This window comes from Xylona heveae (genome assembly GCF_001619985.1).
Source record: "Xylona heveae TC161 unplaced genomic scaffold L228scaffold_1, whole genome shotgun sequence".
Lineage (NCBI taxonomy): Eukaryota > Fungi > Ascomycota > Xylonomycetes > Xylonales > Xylonaceae > Xylona > Xylona heveae.
Genome location: NW_017264193.1, coordinates 1827368 through 1842981, shown reverse-complemented (window position 1 = coordinate 1842981; position 15614 = coordinate 1827368). Strand labels below are relative to the sequence as shown.

General features: G+C 49.1%; 9 protein-coding genes across 9 annotated transcripts; 6 read left to right on the top strand and 3 right to left on the bottom strand.

Annotated features, from left to right (window-relative positions):
- The first annotated feature begins 129 nt into the window (after window positions 1-129).
- Window positions 130-1870, top strand: L228DRAFT_242941 (NAD(P)-binding protein). Its single transcript, XM_018331565.1, has 3 exons — window positions 130-338; window positions 433-564; window positions 702-1870. The coding sequence occupies exons 1-3, from the start codon at window positions 225-227 to the stop codon at window positions 1617-1619; spliced, it is 1164 nt and encodes a 387-aa protein (XP_018192019.1). The 5' UTR covers window positions 130-224; the 3' UTR covers window positions 1620-1870.
- A 144-nt stretch (window positions 1871-2014) lies between these two features.
- On the bottom strand, window positions 2015-4445 carry L228DRAFT_279660 (hypothetical protein). The gene is made up of 2 exons (XM_018335706.1): window positions 4006-4445; window positions 2015-3876 (listed from the first exon to the last, which is right to left on the bottom strand). Exons 1-2 carry the CDS (start codon window positions 4090-4092, stop codon window positions 2065-2067), a joined length of 1899 nt encoding a protein of 632 aa, XP_018192018.1. The 5' UTR covers window positions 4093-4445; the 3' UTR covers window positions 2015-2064.
- An 858-nt stretch (window positions 4446-5303) lies between these two features.
- On the top strand, window positions 5304-6045 carry L228DRAFT_235530 (hypothetical protein; the record flags this gene model as incomplete). Its single annotated transcript, XM_018330732.1, has 3 exons — window positions 5304-5382; window positions 5445-5609; window positions 5819-6045. 3 exons carry the CDS (start codon window positions 5304-5306, stop codon window positions 6043-6045), a joined length of 471 nt encoding a protein of 156 aa, XP_018192017.1.
- Window positions 6046-6378: 333 nt separating this feature from the next.
- Window positions 6379-7896, bottom strand: L228DRAFT_12960 (hypothetical protein). The gene is made up of 3 exons (XM_018329094.1): window positions 7705-7896; window positions 7243-7654; window positions 6379-7192 (listed from the first exon to the last, which is right to left on the bottom strand). Exons 1-3 carry the CDS (start codon window positions 7769-7771, stop codon window positions 6466-6468), a joined length of 1206 nt encoding a protein of 401 aa, XP_018192016.1. The 5' UTR covers window positions 7772-7896; the 3' UTR covers window positions 6379-6465.
- A 154-nt stretch (window positions 7897-8050) lies between these two features.
- Window positions 8051-11108, top strand: L228DRAFT_279657 (ribosome biogenesis protein erb1). The gene is made up of 3 exons (XM_018335705.1): window positions 8051-8909; window positions 8980-9081; window positions 9142-11108. The coding sequence occupies exons 1-3, from the start codon at window positions 8097-8099 to the stop codon at window positions 10699-10701; spliced, it is 2475 nt and encodes an 824-aa protein (XP_018192015.1). The 5' UTR covers window positions 8051-8096; the 3' UTR covers window positions 10702-11108.
- Window positions 10817-11283, top strand: L228DRAFT_12953 (hypothetical protein). Its single transcript, XM_018329093.1, has one exon. The coding sequence runs from the start codon at window positions 10932-10934 to the stop codon at window positions 11241-11243; it is 312 nt and encodes a 103-aa protein (XP_018192014.1). The 5' UTR covers window positions 10817-10931; the 3' UTR covers window positions 11244-11283.
- On the bottom strand, window positions 11251-12039 carry L228DRAFT_264853 (hypothetical protein; the record flags this gene model as incomplete). Its single annotated transcript, XM_018334625.1, has 2 exons — window positions 11251-11322; window positions 11416-12039. The coding sequence occupies 2 exons, from the start codon at window positions 12037-12039 to the stop codon at window positions 11251-11253; spliced, it is 696 nt and encodes a 231-aa protein (XP_018192013.1).
- A 651-nt stretch (window positions 12040-12690) lies between these two features.
- Window positions 12691-13490, top strand: L228DRAFT_12926 (putative signal peptidase complex catalytic subunit SEC11). Its single transcript, XM_018329087.1, has 2 exons — window positions 12691-13147; window positions 13209-13490. The coding sequence occupies exons 1-2, from the start codon at window positions 12777-12779 to the stop codon at window positions 13417-13419; spliced, it is 582 nt and encodes a 193-aa protein (XP_018192012.1). The 5' UTR covers window positions 12691-12776; the 3' UTR covers window positions 13420-13490.
- A 489-nt stretch (window positions 13491-13979) lies between these two features.
- Window positions 13980-14493, top strand: L228DRAFT_235526 (hypothetical protein; the record flags this gene model as incomplete). The annotated part of the gene is made up of 2 exons (XM_018330731.1): window positions 13980-14247; window positions 14327-14493. The coding sequence occupies 2 exons, from the start codon at window positions 13980-13982 to the stop codon at window positions 14491-14493; spliced, it is 435 nt and encodes a 144-aa protein (XP_018192011.1).
- Between the last annotated feature and the right edge of the window lie 1121 nt (window positions 14494-15614).

The following is a 15614-nucleotide window of genomic DNA, read 5'->3' as shown; positions in this document are numbered from 1 at the left end:
ACGGAACTTTTGACGGTTCCTGCTATCGATCGCGCTAACCGCATTTGGCGCGTTTGCACTGTCAATCCAAACAAATTCTCGGCCGAACCAGCTCGACTGCAGCAAATACGATGTCAGGGCATCCTCGTCGTTAGACTATTTACTGTTTATCGGTCCAAGGATAAATACTCTGCGGAATTCTTCCAACTGCCTGAGCCAGACACGGACTGCCTGGATTGACACAAATGGCCCTCGGCTTCTTCTGGGCCACTATCCTCCTAGGATTTTTTGCGTCCGTGCTAGCTCTCGACATCATGGGCCTGTTCCGCCGGAAAAATCACTTTCCAGTGGAAGGACGTGTAAGCATATACTTTATCTGCTCTTGGATCTTATCGTGAGCCTTTCAAAAGCATCCCAAAAAACTAATCTATGGCCTTTGATGTGGCGCCACAGACTGTCCTGATCACCGGTGGCTCTCAAGGCATGGGCCGAGGAGTCGCAAAACTCCTAGCCCAGAAGGGCGCAAACGTGCTCATTGTCGCGCGCGACGTCAAAAAGCTCGAGTCCGCCGTCGAATACATTCAGGTATGACGTCTTGTTGAATTCCAATCCTTGTCTCAGACTTTTCGTCGACATCCCTTCTCCATGCCGTCATCCCCACCATTATTCGTCGCGGCGACCAAGGGGACGGGACGTCATTAACAAATTCCTTGCAACATCAGGCCGCCGCCAAATCTCCCGCGCAGCGTTTCCACTACATCAGCGCGGACCTCATGAACCCCGCCGAAAGCGAGCGCATTATGCACGAAGCCGCCGTATGGAACAACAACAACCCGCCCGACGTCGTATGGTGTATCGCGGGGTCCGCCGCTCCGGAATTGTTCCTCAACACCCCCGTCGAGCGCCACAGGCAGCTCATGGACAGCAACTACTGGTCCGCAGCATACCTAGCGCATGCGACTCTGCGATCCTGGTTCAAGCCCCGCACTCCTCCTCCCGCAACGCCCGCTTCTACCACTACAACAAGCAAGTCCGTTTCCGAGACCGAAACCCCCGTAACTACAAAGGAACAATCCGCTTCCCAGGCTGCTGCCACTCCTCCTGCGCGCCACCTCATTTTCACATCTTCTGTTCTCGCCTTCTACCCTATCATTGGATATAACGGCTACTCTCCTGCCAAAGCGGCGCTGCGTTCTCTTTCCGACGCGCTCTCGCAGGAGATCAACCTCTACAATGGAGCACGTCATCACAACCCTTCCCTAGGCCCCACCGCAGATGTCAAAGTCCACACTGTCTTCCCCGGCACCATATATACCCCTGGATACGAGCACGAGAACGAGACCAAGCCGGCGATTACAAAACTCCTCGAGGCGGGCGATCCGGGCCAAACCGAGGATGAGTGCGCCGCTGTCAGCGTCCGCGGCCTCGAGCGCGGAGAGTACTTGATCACTGTCGCCTTCTTGGGCTCCGCCATGCGCGCGTGCGCCTGGGGTGGAAGCCCCCGCGGAAACTTCCTCCTCGATACCCTCATGACCTGGATCACGAGTATCGCGTGGCTCTTCATTCAGCCAGACATGGACAAGAAAGTATGGCGTTGGGGTCGCGCTAATGGCATGCCAAAGGATGCCAAGTCTGCGTAGGGGTCGGTTCGTACATCGTACGGGAGACAAGTGAACCTCTGTTTGTCTTTTCTTTTCTTTTCTTTTCTTTACTTTTCCCTTTCTCCTTTCCTTTTCGCCCCTTGATTTCTCATTTTCCGATGCATATCAGCACTGATCGCGAGCATTGAAAATGACGGCAAGCTATTTTCCCCGCCTGATATCACGGGACAATCACAATCATCATACCCATTCCATATGTATATATATATACTTATATTACTATGAAGGACGCTTTTTTATTTCCACTTTATGCAGTTTATCGAACAATGAAAATGCAACGCAATGCTTCGTGACATGTCTATGTAAATCTCTGCTTGATATCTTTCTTGAGGAAGGAAGGGAGACGAAAAAAGTAAATGCAAATATATATATGCAGGGGTATATATTAAATGCTTCCGTGTCAAGCTGGTGCAACCAAATATCTTCACACCTTCAAGCTCTCTAGTGTTTGGACAATCCACTCCATCATTTGGTGCGGGGTGATATACTCTTTCCCCTCGCGCTCTGGAAATACCAAACACGCCTCTACTACGCGTCTATACAGCGATCCTGTTTTGGCGCCTAGGCCGGGGACTAGAACGGGCAGGACGACCTTGTCACGGAAGATTTTGGGATTATATTTCGACTTGTAATATACGCGAAGGCTCTTCCAGAGTCCGATCTCAAGGAGGACAAGGCCGAGGGAGTATATGTCGTAGGCTTTGCAGTAGCTTTGGCGCCATACACCGAGCGAGTCTGGGTGGCGGTAGAGGTCTTGTCCGATTTCGTTTTTCGATGCGACGGTCATTTCGTCGAGATGTTCGGGCCGCGAACTGTCGAAGCCGGTGACGTAGCAGTTGGATAAGGAGACGGTGGTGTTTGCAGAGGGGTGGGATGGTGATCGGTCTTTGGTGGTGCCATTGGTGGTGCCATTGGTGGTAGCCGTTGTTGGTTTTCCGGCGCTGGGGGTCGAGCTGCGTGAGGACGGGGGTGAAGAGGCTTTGCTGGATTTGCTGGATTTGCTATCTTCTTTTTCGGATTTGGAGGGGCGGGTTTCGGGTTTGGCGTCAGAAGAGTCACTGCTGTCATCGCTGGCATGTGGAAAAAGAATGTTGAAACTGCAAAATGTCTTGTGCAGCCAGTCGAGAGAATGGCATGACCAGAGTGCTATGGCGAGCGTGTGCGCCAGTCGGATACGCTCGTCGAGATCGGGGGTGCGGATGTTAGGATCTTCGACTAGGGATGTTAATGTGCGGAGAGGCTCCGTTTGTGGGTTTTTATAGACAAGTCCGTATCGCTCGCAGGACGGATCGTCAAAGTAGCCGTAGCAGTCGAGCGTGTGGAGGTCGGGATGTCGGAGTGAGGCGTTCTGTGTCATGGATGCGAGATTGAATACGCGCTGGTAGAGAATCAAGCGGGCATCCATGTCCATGGAGGAGTCATATTCGATAAATTCGATCAAGACGTCTTCGGGAATAGGAGCCCCAGGAGATGAAGCCGGCTTTGATTTGAATGACTTAAGTTTTGGTTTCTGATTACTGTTTGCAGGCACAGGTCGAATATATGAACCGTAACTGCGTTTTCCGTCCGTAATGATATTGGTGGTTGGGATGACGACGCTTTCACGTGGGATTTTGAGGGTCGATGTCGACATGATTTTCTTGGTAGGCTCCTTTTCCTCGAGATTGATTCGAAGTTGTTTGAGTTTCGCAAACGTGTTGAGAGATGGGTAGATGCCGTCTGAAGCCCGTTCGAGGAGGCCAAGCTGTGCAACATCTCGTTGCGCCACATCCAGCAGCTCGTGTGTCCACGTCCGCTGCAATGTTGCAATGCGTGTTGGTGGGAAAAGCTTCTCGAGTCCGTCATTGAAGTCTTTAAGGTCCTGCAGCAGCAATTCGAATTTGTCCTTGTCTGTGACGACCCAACGCGCGCGTAATTTGAGTTCCTCTCGAAGTCCTCTCGCTACTGCTTTATTTCCAATTGTCTTCTCCAAATCTGCGGTGGACTCGTCTCGCAGGCCATACCGGTCTTGGAGCTTATTGAAGTCGGTGATGGTATTGTACAATTCACGCAAAATGTTCTCGGCCAGAGCTTTCAGCGCGACATTTCCGTCGTAAGCAGCAGCGAGATGCGCCTCGAGTCGTCCCTCGACCACACCCCATTCGCGGCCCCATACCATCAGGCGCATTTCTTCGATTCGAATCTTGCATATTAATCGTTCGCTGTCACGGCCGAGATTGGATGCTGTACTGAATACCTAATATCAGGGCAATCAACAACTGTCTCGTAGCAGGCGGGAATCATAATTTCGTAAGCACGAGAGAGGTCAACATGAACCAAATCGTTGCTAACAAACTACATAAGAAAGGTTTCCTTGCAAACATACTTTATATGCTTTTAAGCAACCGTCAAAAATCTGACCAAGTAAACCAATTCCTCCTGCGACACTGAGCGCAAACCCAGCGACCTCCATTGTCTTAATGAGTGAAAGTGGAATAAATGGAAATCATCACTGCATGGGAGAATTTGCTAAGTCAAGCGGGGAGATGTTTGAAGGTCTGTGCGTATCAAAAGATGATTGCAGGAGATTCAGCTGCTGAAAGCCTGCCAGACGCTATTGTCTCAGAATATGGGAGAGTGCGGAGTCACGCTGTAGTCTCCGAAAGAGGAGCGCTGATCCATGGCCTCAGGCGGTTCTCGAGTCGTGCAAAATTATAACGCGAATAAAATGCTGTGGTCTTCCGCCAAAAAGAGGGGCTGAGGGGCAAGCTCCATTCTACTTAACCTCCGCCTATCACCAATCGAACATGTCAAATGCAAAGGCGGTGTATATTTTGAGTGAGCCAAAGGTATGTGTGAAAGTGCCGGAAGGGTCTGCAATTGTACTCTGTAGTTCGCATGATTCGCCGACACAATAGTTGGTGCTTAGCTGAATGGTTCTGACCAAGTCCAGTTAAACTGCCGCCCGTCTGGGACGCTTCGGCCCGTCGCTGGGATCTGTGGTAACGCTGCGGACCTATTTCCGGCTAATTCCAGAGGGTCTCATGGAGAGACAAGAGAACGCTCTTCAAGAGACAGTAAAATAAGATCAAAATCGAGTCAAATCAAGAAGAGCGTCAGATAAAGATCACCAGAAGACATTGTCCAGTATTGCAACAATCCTGCACCGGCATGATTATAAAGTAACGTTGTGTGCTGTCTTGCTTTGACTTTGAAGTGACACTTAGCGGGTAGAGCGCTGCGCTTCATCGCGTAAGAGCCGCGATTGATAAAACGCGTTTCTCTCACACGCGTCGTGTCCTCCGCGTTCGGCTGGTTTGGTAGATTCTGAGAGCATTAAATGTCTATGATTTTTTAAATCCCCAATAAAATAAATTTTGGGCTTTTAAGGTTCGTATATGGTTCGGGCATAGTGGCCACCTTGAATTGCGGCTCTCTTTACTGCTTAAAGCTCGAATTTGCCCTCGTGACTCTAAGCTTCAGGCACGCTCATATTCAACTGTATCGCAACCCCATCTGCGTCTTACTTGACTCTGGTCTACACAATTTGCTCTGTCAATAAGGATCATCAATTCAGTGAGGAAATATATTTGATATAGGTTATTGACAAAAAGTCCTTCCCTGATTGATTATCAAATACCGTCTGTCTTTCCCCAAGCCAGAGTTACTAGAAATAGCTCCGCCATGGACATTCCTCTCGGTTTCGGGATGCACGAAAGAGAGGAAATCAAGAAAATGCAAGCTAGGGAACAAGGACAGCTGGGTGAGCGCATTTTGGTCATCAAGTCGTAGGCTGAAGCACTGACTCATTTTACCTCGAAACAGCCAGGGAGAGAGAGCTAGACCGCAGATATTGGGACCCTTCGCCGTCTATACCCCAAACATGCGACTCGCAAAAGGTTGTCGATCTTCTCAATGAGTTCTGCAATCTATTGATATCAATGGCTGTTGTACCATTGGATGCCATCAAATACTATTCGGAACAGGAACGTGAGTCAATCACGAAAGCTGGCCATGAACGGAACTGGAGTTCAAGCACAATTGAGCTTTTGTGCAAAATGCCGTATATCCGCGAAGAGTCTGCAGGATTCCATCATGATGACAGTAAACCTTTGCGTTTGGTGACAACCTTTTGTCCACACTCATATTCGAATATGATTGTGCTAGCACCAAAAGGCACCTTTTAAAACTCAAGGCAGCACTGGAGAAGGCCCAAAACAGCGGAGACGGCGTGGATTTGGTTTTACCAGAATTTGTCTATGATCCCTCACGAATAGAACAAGCGATTCGGCAGAGCTCAGAAGGAGCCAGTGTCGAATATGATAGGCGCAAGGGATATGCCAGAAATTGCCTTAAGACAATCAGATCACATCTGCGCCGAGAAGCAATATACGTAAACGCGCTGAAGAGACGACGTCTGAGATAAGCTAGGGCGACGAGTGCAACGCGTTTTGGTGATTAGAAGGGCGACGGTTGGACAAAAATAACCCGACAATTTGGATTTTGGTGATGTCGTTCATAAGTGTATAATATCTAGTTTTAGACATTGTTTGAGTTAAGATTTTTAACGAATGTCCACCATGACGAACAGAGCACGCGGCACGCATCAAGCATTCCCGGAAAGGCAACGATGTTCTGGCTAACCAATCACTCTGCATGAGAACTCTTCGCATCAAAAGAGATCTCAAACAACGTATCAGTCCCTCTGTTTGTCAATGGTGGTAAATTCTGCGTGTAAGAGCTCTAACATGTTTTGAGCTGCTGATTTTCCTCACCAACGGAGCATGGGAGAATTCGAGCATTGAAAGCGTTTTAGGGTATCTCAATTATCGCAAAGCGCTCCAAATCAATCAAAGATTTTGAGGTAACCGCGCACATTATGTACCATTCGAACACACACTGGCGTTGTGCCAGCTGCGGATGACGCGCCTTGGCAACTAGTCGCTCTCTGTTCCGGATTCGGCACCACCAGAGGTATGGGACTGACATGATTTTCGTGCCACGATTTTTGACGCTCTTCCATGGCTGCTATGAGACCCATCAAACCAGACTTGCCGTCTCCTTTTCCTTTTACCGTTGCGCGCACCACCCTTTTTGCCATATGACGCCACTCATCTGGCTCGAGCTCAACATTAAAACCCATTGGACAGTCTGCAGTGCCGGTATGTAAATGAATCGTCTGCGGATCCATTTCGCCCATTCGAAAAAGTTTTGTTTCGCCCCGCGATTTCGAGTCGTCTGCTTTTGTATCGATAAACTCGTACGTCTTGGCGCAGATACTCGCCATTAATGACAATAACGAGATGACGAGCATCGTATTTGGCATCCCAAGGAGAAATTTTGTTCCACAGATTGGACAATCGATGGCCCCTCGCGCAACTGGAACAGCCTTTGATACCAAATGTATCGTGCTTGGGAATGGGAAATCTGGCGGTACGGTCTGTAGCTCTGACATGGCAAGGTAGAGATTTGACAGACAGGCGCAAGAGTTCTCCCCATCCATTCCTGGCAGGTTCTGCATGAACGAAGGCGTTTGAAAGCTTGAGAAGTCTTTCTGGGTATTGAGATATGGACTGCATGACCAGTAAGATATTTGCGTTAACATTAGCCTTGGGAAACTCACTCCAACGACAAGTGCACATCTTCCGAACTACTGGATGGAATATGGATATCATTATTGCTGCTAAAATTAAAGTTCTCAAGCGACGGAAAGCCCATATTAAAATTTGAAGTCGGAGAGAGCAAGTTTAATGTTTCGTCGCTGAAAGGGGGTGTGAAAGGCGAGCTGTTCTGGACCAGGTTGTTTTCATTCGGCATATTTGACATGTGAATACCTTTGTCATTATGCCCATTCTTTGAAAAAGTGGTATTTATGCTTGTGTTGTCTTGTTTCTCCTCTCCATCCTCTCGGGACGTGAGGCGCCTCTTTCGGGGCCGGCCCATTTTCTGGCGGTCTGAGTAGTGGCATGGTATACCCTCTCGAACACATCGACTGCAGCCAGATGGTTCTCCAGAGCACTTCACCTTTTTGAGTCCTATCATTATGAATCAGAATGTGTTAGCTTGAATTTGAGGTTCTGCGTACTGCATTCATCACATGAGGCCAGCTTCGAGGCGCTTGCTGAAGAAACGCTAACGGCTCCAGAAGGCATATTAGACCAACAGCCATATATATGCAAAGTTCGATAAGTTTATTCTATTGTATCAGATTTATTATTTTTGATTCCGATCTAGTATGATGCAGATGCCATTATTTTGAGTCGTACATTTGGAGAAATGTTGCGTTTAGTTAACCTTGGTGGTGAAATGTGCGGCAGGGCGGCAGGACGGAGATACCCCACGCCGTGGTATCGGAGCGGAAGAACAAATAGCCGAATTCTCGCACTAAAACATCAACTCTCGACAACTTTTTGAACTTTCCCCCGTCCGCCGAATTCCAAGCAAAATAACACAAAGTCCACATTCTACCCTTTCGCCATGGCGCCCACGGCGATCAACAGAAAGCGAAAGGCCGTCACTAGAGACGTGCCTGCAATTGAAGATTCAGCATCCGATGACGAATTTCAAATTGGCCTGCTGAACGGTGCCTTGTCGCAGAGCGACGACGAGGAAGTCTCCGAGAATGAATCCGACTCTGTCGAGAACAGCGAATTCGACGAGGAGGAAGAAGAGGATGAAGGAGAGGAAGATGATGATGAACTAGACAGCGACGAGATACCGTCGGACTCAGAGGGAGAAGAGGAGGACGATGTTCGGCAACAAATCGAGGCGCTGAAAGACGCAAGAGACAAAACAGCAGAGGGTCGCAAATCCGGAGATCTTGGTGGCCTTGTAAAGTCTAAGAAGCCTCAGGATGCGTCCAATGAGAATGAGAAAGCCGAAGAAGCCGAAGAAGCGGCGGGTCAGCAGTCAGAAGACGAAGACCGGCCGAACTATACTGTCACCGAGGATGCCAACGGCAACCCGAGATACATCTACAAGGAGATTGAGCCTGTTTACGACTCTGACGATTCTGATGCCCAAGAGACGACAAACACGATCGGAAACATTCCTCTTTCTTTCTACGACTCTTACCCGCACATCGGTTATACCATTGATGGCAAGAAAATCATGCGGCCAGCCAAGGGCGAGGCTCTCGACGCTCTCCTGGAGAGCATTGAGGTTCCCAAGGGCTTCACCGGCATGACAGACCCAACGACTGGAAAGCCCCTTGAGCTGAGCCAAGAAGAGCTTGAAATTTTGAAGAAATTGCATTTGAACGAGGTCCCTGAAGGCTACGACCCGTATCCTGTAAGTTCCCAAATTTCCTCTCACGACTTCTAAGGTCTCCGACATGTATAAGCTAACACAATTCTTTTAGCCCATGGTTGAGTACTTCTCAAGCAAAACCGAGGTTATGCCTCTGAGCGCTGCTCCTGAGCCGAAACGCAGATTCGTTCCATCCAAGCATGAAGCCAAGCGGGTATGTTCTACAACCATTCCACTTAATCTGAGCGATGCCCACTAACGCGTCTTCCAACAGGTCATGAAGATTGTCCGCGCCATCCGCGAGGGCCGTATCCTTCCCTACAAGCCTCCTAGCGAAGAGGAAGAGGAAGACCCCTCCGTCATCCGCTACGACCTGTGGGCGGACGAGACCGAGCGTCCAGACCACCCCATGAACATTCCCGCCCCGAAACTTCCTCCACCAGGCTACGAAGAATCGTACCACCCACCCGCAGAATATCTTCCCGAACAAGCCGAGCGGAAAGCCTGGCAAGAAGCCGAACCAGAGGACCGCGAGAAGGAATTCCTCCCCACAAACTACGAGGCTCTCCGCAAAGTTCCTGGCTACGAGAGCTTTGTCAAGGAGCGCTTCGAGCGATGCTTGGACTTATACCTCGCACCCCGCGTGCGACGCAACAAGCTCAATATCGACCCCGAGTCTCTCCTTCCCAAACTCCCTAGCCCCGATGAGCTCCGCCCCTTTCCCACCACCTGCGCCACCTTGTTCAGGGGCCACCAAGGCCGTGTGCGCTCCCTCGCCGTCGACCCGTCCGGCAAATGGCTCGCCACCGGCGGCGACGACGGAACCGTGCGCGTCTGGGAGCTTCTTACCGGCCGCCAAGTATGGAGCATCAAGATCACGTCCGACGACGACGCCAACACGGCCTCCGAACCCGTCAACGTCGTGCGCTGGCGTCCCGGCACCGACGCACTCATCCTCGCCGCTGCCGCTGGCGAGTCCATCTTCCTCGGCATTCCCCTCCCCATCGTCGACCCGGAAACCGAAGCCGCCAGTCGCGCCATCCTCGACGCAGGCTGGGGCTACGCGGCTTCTTCGCAGCACCAGCCCCAACTCACCACCGCCAGCGGCGCCAAGAAAGATCCCCCCGCCAAATGGGCCCGTCCGTCCTCGCTCCTCCAGGACGCCGGCATGCTCGTCAAAGCCACCGTGCGCGCCACGGTCAAAGTCATCACCTGGCACCGTCGCGGCGAGTACTTTGCGACCGTCTCCCCCCGCGGCCAAACCAGCGCTATCGCCATCCACACACTCTCCAAGCACCTCTCGCAGCTGCCCTTCCGCCGGCTCAAGGGCCTTGCGCAGACCGCGCAGTTCCACCCCTCCAAACCCATCTTCTTCGTCGCCACACAGCGCACCATTCGCGCCTACGACCTCTCCCGCCAGGAACTCGTCAAGATCCTGCAGCCTGGCGCCCGCTGGATCTCAAGTATCGATGTCCATCCCGGCGGCGACAACCTTATTGTCGGCTCCTACGACAAACGTCTCCTCTGGCACGACCTCGACCTCTCCACGAAGCCCTACAAGACTCTTCGCTACCACAAAAAGGCCATCCGCGCCGTCAAGTTCCACCATGGCGGCCTTCCTCTCTTCGCTGACGCCAGTGACGATGGCTCTCTTCAGATTTTCCACGGCAATGTTGTCTCGGATCTGATGGAAAATGCAACCATTGTTCCCCTCAAGGTCCTCAAGGGCCATCGCGTCACTGCCGAATTAGGTGTCTTGGATCTCGACTGGCATCCAAGAGAACCCTGGATCGTCAGCGCCGGTGCTGATGGCACGTGTCGTCTGTGGATGTAGATTTGCCTTTCAAGTATTTGTATTTGATTGTACTACTCCGAGTTGCCAAGTATCGTATTTTGCATTACATTGAGCTATATCTCTTTGCGGTCTTGTAATCGTACAAAAGATGTGTTGCTCAGCATTGCGTCTTTTTTTTTTACTTTTCTATTTTTCTATTTTTTCTATTCTTGTTTTTATATATATTTTTGAGTTTTCGATATTCAAAAGCTTCTCCTTCCCTTTCTCCTATGGCTTGTTGGTGTTGTTGTGCTTTGGTAATCCAGGGTCGCTTTATTCTTTTCTGTTATCTAGAGAATTACCCTATTGCAGGGATAAATCAGGTACTAGATTACACTTCCAGCGTACTTTGCATCAGGGGTGGATTTGTCTCTGGTGAGTTGTGTTTTTTTTTTTTTTTTTTTTTTCTTCCCGACATCCCCCCTCTCTCTTTCCATTTGCAGATTGCTAATTGTCCGGGAAATTTAGGCCTCTGTAATTACGGTCATAACTCCATTTTAAAAGAAAACAGTATAGCTCTAATCTCATTTTATATAACCTGATTTATCCCTAAACGTGATTCCTTCTGCTCCATATGTCACTTTTGTTCAGTTCTGCGGTTATGACAGTAATTACAGAGGCCTAAATTTCCCGGACAATTAGCAATCTGCAAATGGAAAGAGAGAGGGGGGATGTCGGGAAGAAAAAAAAAAAAAAAAAAAAAACACAACTCACCAGAGACAAATCCACCCCTGATGCAATATCTACCTCCCAGGCACAATAGCCTGTCCTGCGCGGCTTTTTACCTGGCCTAGGGGTCCTCTCAGGTGCCTCAGGGGACGGGATCTTACGGAGGTCAAGAATCTTCGCACCGTCAAGATAAACACAGTAGAGCAAGCGCCTGAAAGTGAGCGCTCGAACCTCGAGGACAGTACGTTCGCCCTTGGCAGAGCCTGGTGCAGCCATATTGTTAAAGGTGACATTGAAGTTGGCCCAACCCTTCCACACGATAGCCACAGAACAGAAAGAGCTTATGCCGTCATTATCACTAGCACCAGCACTGGTAGGAAACTCAAGGTACCAGTGCTCGTTGATGTTAAAGTAACGCCTCCGGAGTTCAAAAAGGGAAGTGTCCTTTGTTGGGTCAATAAAGGTGCGGCGCCGTCTTTGGCTAAGATTCTTCCCAGCAACATGGAAAAGAACATTCGAGTTGGCATGAAAACAAGTAAAGTCCCTCCGTAAATTGTGTTGTTTGATAATAATCATAGTTGGCGAGGAGGTGATGTACTCGGGATATAACGCAACGGGATACTTTGCCGGGCTCACCAAAGGCTGATTGACCGGTTGATCGCCAGGCATGTTGTGTTGTTGGAGAATATAAAAATGTACTGTGAACAAAAGGAAGGGGGGGAGGTGTTTGCATCGAACGAAAGGGAGGGTGAAGCTTGTCAAGCCGGCAACAAAGTCAAGATCAATCAATAAATAGGCGAAATTACTCGACCTCGGAGCAAAGGGAGCGAGAGACGAGGGACCCTTGACGGAGCTTGTCAGGGCGGTGGAGCTTTGGCGTCTTAGCGAGCCTCCAAGCTCGGGCCAAATGTTCAGAGCCGAGTGGTCCGTGAACGTAATTATCTTAGTTAAACGCCAAGCAAACGCGGATCGCAGCTGATTGAGCCGCTCGAGCCGACCTTGGGGCGAAATAAAACCGTTTTCCCTACAGACTATGAAGTCAGGGGGTTCATGCAAAGTACTACAACTAGGTACCTAGTCCTAAAAATTGTACGAGTACGTTGAAGGATAGATCCTTGTAACACTGACCTAATTGGCAGACTGGATGACTATGTTCGTGTGGAACTGTGGCAAAACCCGCAAAGGCAGCCGGACCACTTGCAATGTTTCCCTTGTTGTCAACTACTATTATTGATGCTATAAGGTAAGATCAGCAGTGATGACTTGAACCCTGTCTTTTTAATGCCCTAAATATCTGTTTTACCGTGGGCCTATTCATCCTGTTCTTGAAAGTTCCTGCGTACCATTTGTTTGATTCTATTTATTTGCCTTGCACAAGGTGTTTTGCCCGCTGTTCTTCGACAGAAATGGCCGTTGCAGGCTTGTCTAGAAGACCTCCAAGCCATCCAATGAAAAACTGCTGGACTTTTCCTCTGATCAATGTCAGGAGACTTCTTTCAGGCAGTCTCATGGTTTTTCTTATTCCTGCAACGGCTTATATGCTCTGGAAGGCCATCTCGCTCATCACTGACTCGTCTCATCCTATTGTGGTGGTCATATCAGAGTCCATGGAACCCGCTTTTAAACGAGGGGATATCTTAATCTTGTGGAATCGTCAATCCCTAGTCAAGGTGGGAGATATCCCTGTATGTTGGTTGCCCGGCCGGAGTCTTCCCATGGTCCATCGTGCAATCAGCGTGATTAATACTAGTATCAGCTACGCTCCAGTCAAAGTCATGTTCGTAACTTGTTCTCTTCCTTGTCCTTCAATATCCACATACTGAGGTTTTTTTTTCTAGACAGCAAATCCTTACCAAGGGCGACAATAATGAGGTAGATGACATAGCACTCTATCCTCCGGGGCAAAATTGGATTTATAGACATCAAATAGTAGGACTAGTCTGGGGTTACATTCCACTCCTGGGTTGGGTGACTATTGCGTTAAATGAATACCCTTGGCTAAAGGCTATAGTCATGTTGACACTGGTATTGGGTATACTATTAGACTGATGTTCAATCAATAAGATCATCATGTAACGACAAAATCTTGACATACTATAATACAGACAATCACTTGACTCAATTTTACATAATTTTCTCTCTTTCTCTGATGCATCTTTTCCACTTGCTTGGGAGTGCTATAGCACTTTACTTAAATCAGCCTAAAGGCCTAGTATTGTTGCCACTCTGGACTTATGATATGTGACGATCTGTAAAAGAATGCATCAAATGCTCCACTTGCTTTAGACTCTGCCAGGGTTGACTCTATTATTTTACTAATGGTGTAGCAGATATTTCTGTTATCAATCTGCTTGTAGAACCCGGTGGGTTCTTCCAAAACCCCACCGGCTCATTTCAGCAAATGTAACATTACATCCCTCTTTTACGTAAAGATTGAAGAAGACCTATAGATCTATCTCTAAAGAGGTCCTGGACAAGACATAAATAGGGCTTCCATCTACCATCAGAGCAGTCTGACTTTCATCAGACAATTCCAAGACAGACTCAAGTTACACTGCCACGAAATCTTCATTGCCTCAAATCACACTCAGATAACTACTCTTTACAAAATGCACGCATCCATGAGCATTGCTGCCTGTGCCATTGGCCTTGCCTCCATGGTTCAGTATTGCCCAGCTCCTCCTCTCCTTGGGCTCATTGGACTCGGGGCCGATGCAGCTTATCTCGCTGGCTCCGGCCTGGCTGGATCTGCCGTTATTGCTGGCTCTAGTCATATCCACAAGCGCCTGGCTCCTGGTGTCTCTCAGCAGGCAGCCGACCAATGCGCTTCCGAGCTTGATGGTGTCACTGTCACCTTTTCTCCTCAAGGCAACAATGGTAAGCCAAGTATACCCTGTGGTTCTCTTTCCACAAGTCAATTTATATGGCAAACGGGGTTTAACACTCGTGAAACCAGGTCTTCTCGTCAATAACTTGCCGCCTGCCTGCATGGACCTTTCTACTGTCATCACTGGCGACTACGACGCGGGCGACCCTATCCCTATGAGCTCTTCCAGCATCCTTTTCCAGGGCCTTTCGGATGATGAGCTGAACCAGATCCGCGACGCTGTTAATGCCAGCTAAGCTATTTATGGAGATGCTCCAGGGCCTGGGCCAACGATTACTGCAACTGGATTTGAACGCCATGTGACCACTTAGTCTGATTAAGTTGGAAAAGACATGGGACAGCGGGGATGAATCCACTTGATAGTCAAATATATAGGCCTTCCACTCGTTTAATTCAAGATCGATCTTCTATCTTTGCCTTTTCGCCTCCGTCGTAATGTTTACATTAGCTTGTATTAACGTGTGCCTCATTTAATAGACCTTATTTTTTAATTTTTTGTACTCTCAAGGTGTAATTCAAAATTCTGCCGAGCCGCCGTGCCAAATAAATTACTAAAGTGATAAAATGGTAATTGAGAGAGTATTACATCCATAAAGATAAGAGGCATTCCTAGATCTACAGAGTCTAAATACGATAAATACAGATTATATAGCAGTTACTAGAGGAGCATAGCTGTATAGACATTTTGGACAGGGCTTTTGGCATCTTGACCATATTTTTTCACTTGCAATGACAAAGGCCGCATATACAGCAAACGATTTGATAGCAAGTAGTTTGATTACGAGAATCAAGAACTGGTTAAATTTGGGGAGGTCTCTGCTTTCTGGGCCGTAATAGACGGCACGATAATGATATGCAAGGACAACACTGTCTAAAAGACGTACATGCCTAACCCCTCTAAACTTGTTAAATGTCACGGTCTGTGTATTTGGAAATGTTTCTCATGCATCGGCCAATATATCGAAAGGACACTGGGGCATGGAACAATTAGTGTGCACGTTCATGTTTGTCTTGTCTTGGCATTACAGTTGCTTCGGGCCTTTACTTTCTTCCCGCCCGCCCGCCCGCCCGCCCGCTGCAAAAGCATCAGAGTGGCAGACAGTCAGGGGAACAGAGTAGCCCGGGCCGACTGCTCCGCCCCACTGCTCCGCCCCACTGCTCCGCCCCACTGTTCCTCCCCACTGCTCCTCGACCCACCGGCTCCGCTGAACGCACGCCCCACTTGCTCTGTCTCTGACTCTCTGCTCATTAATTCGGTATTACCGGAGTATTTTCTGGTCCATCCGCTCCACTTATGCTCTTTACGTGACTAGCACCAAGGTCCATGGCCCCTGCTTGACAGTCTTACTCACGGAGG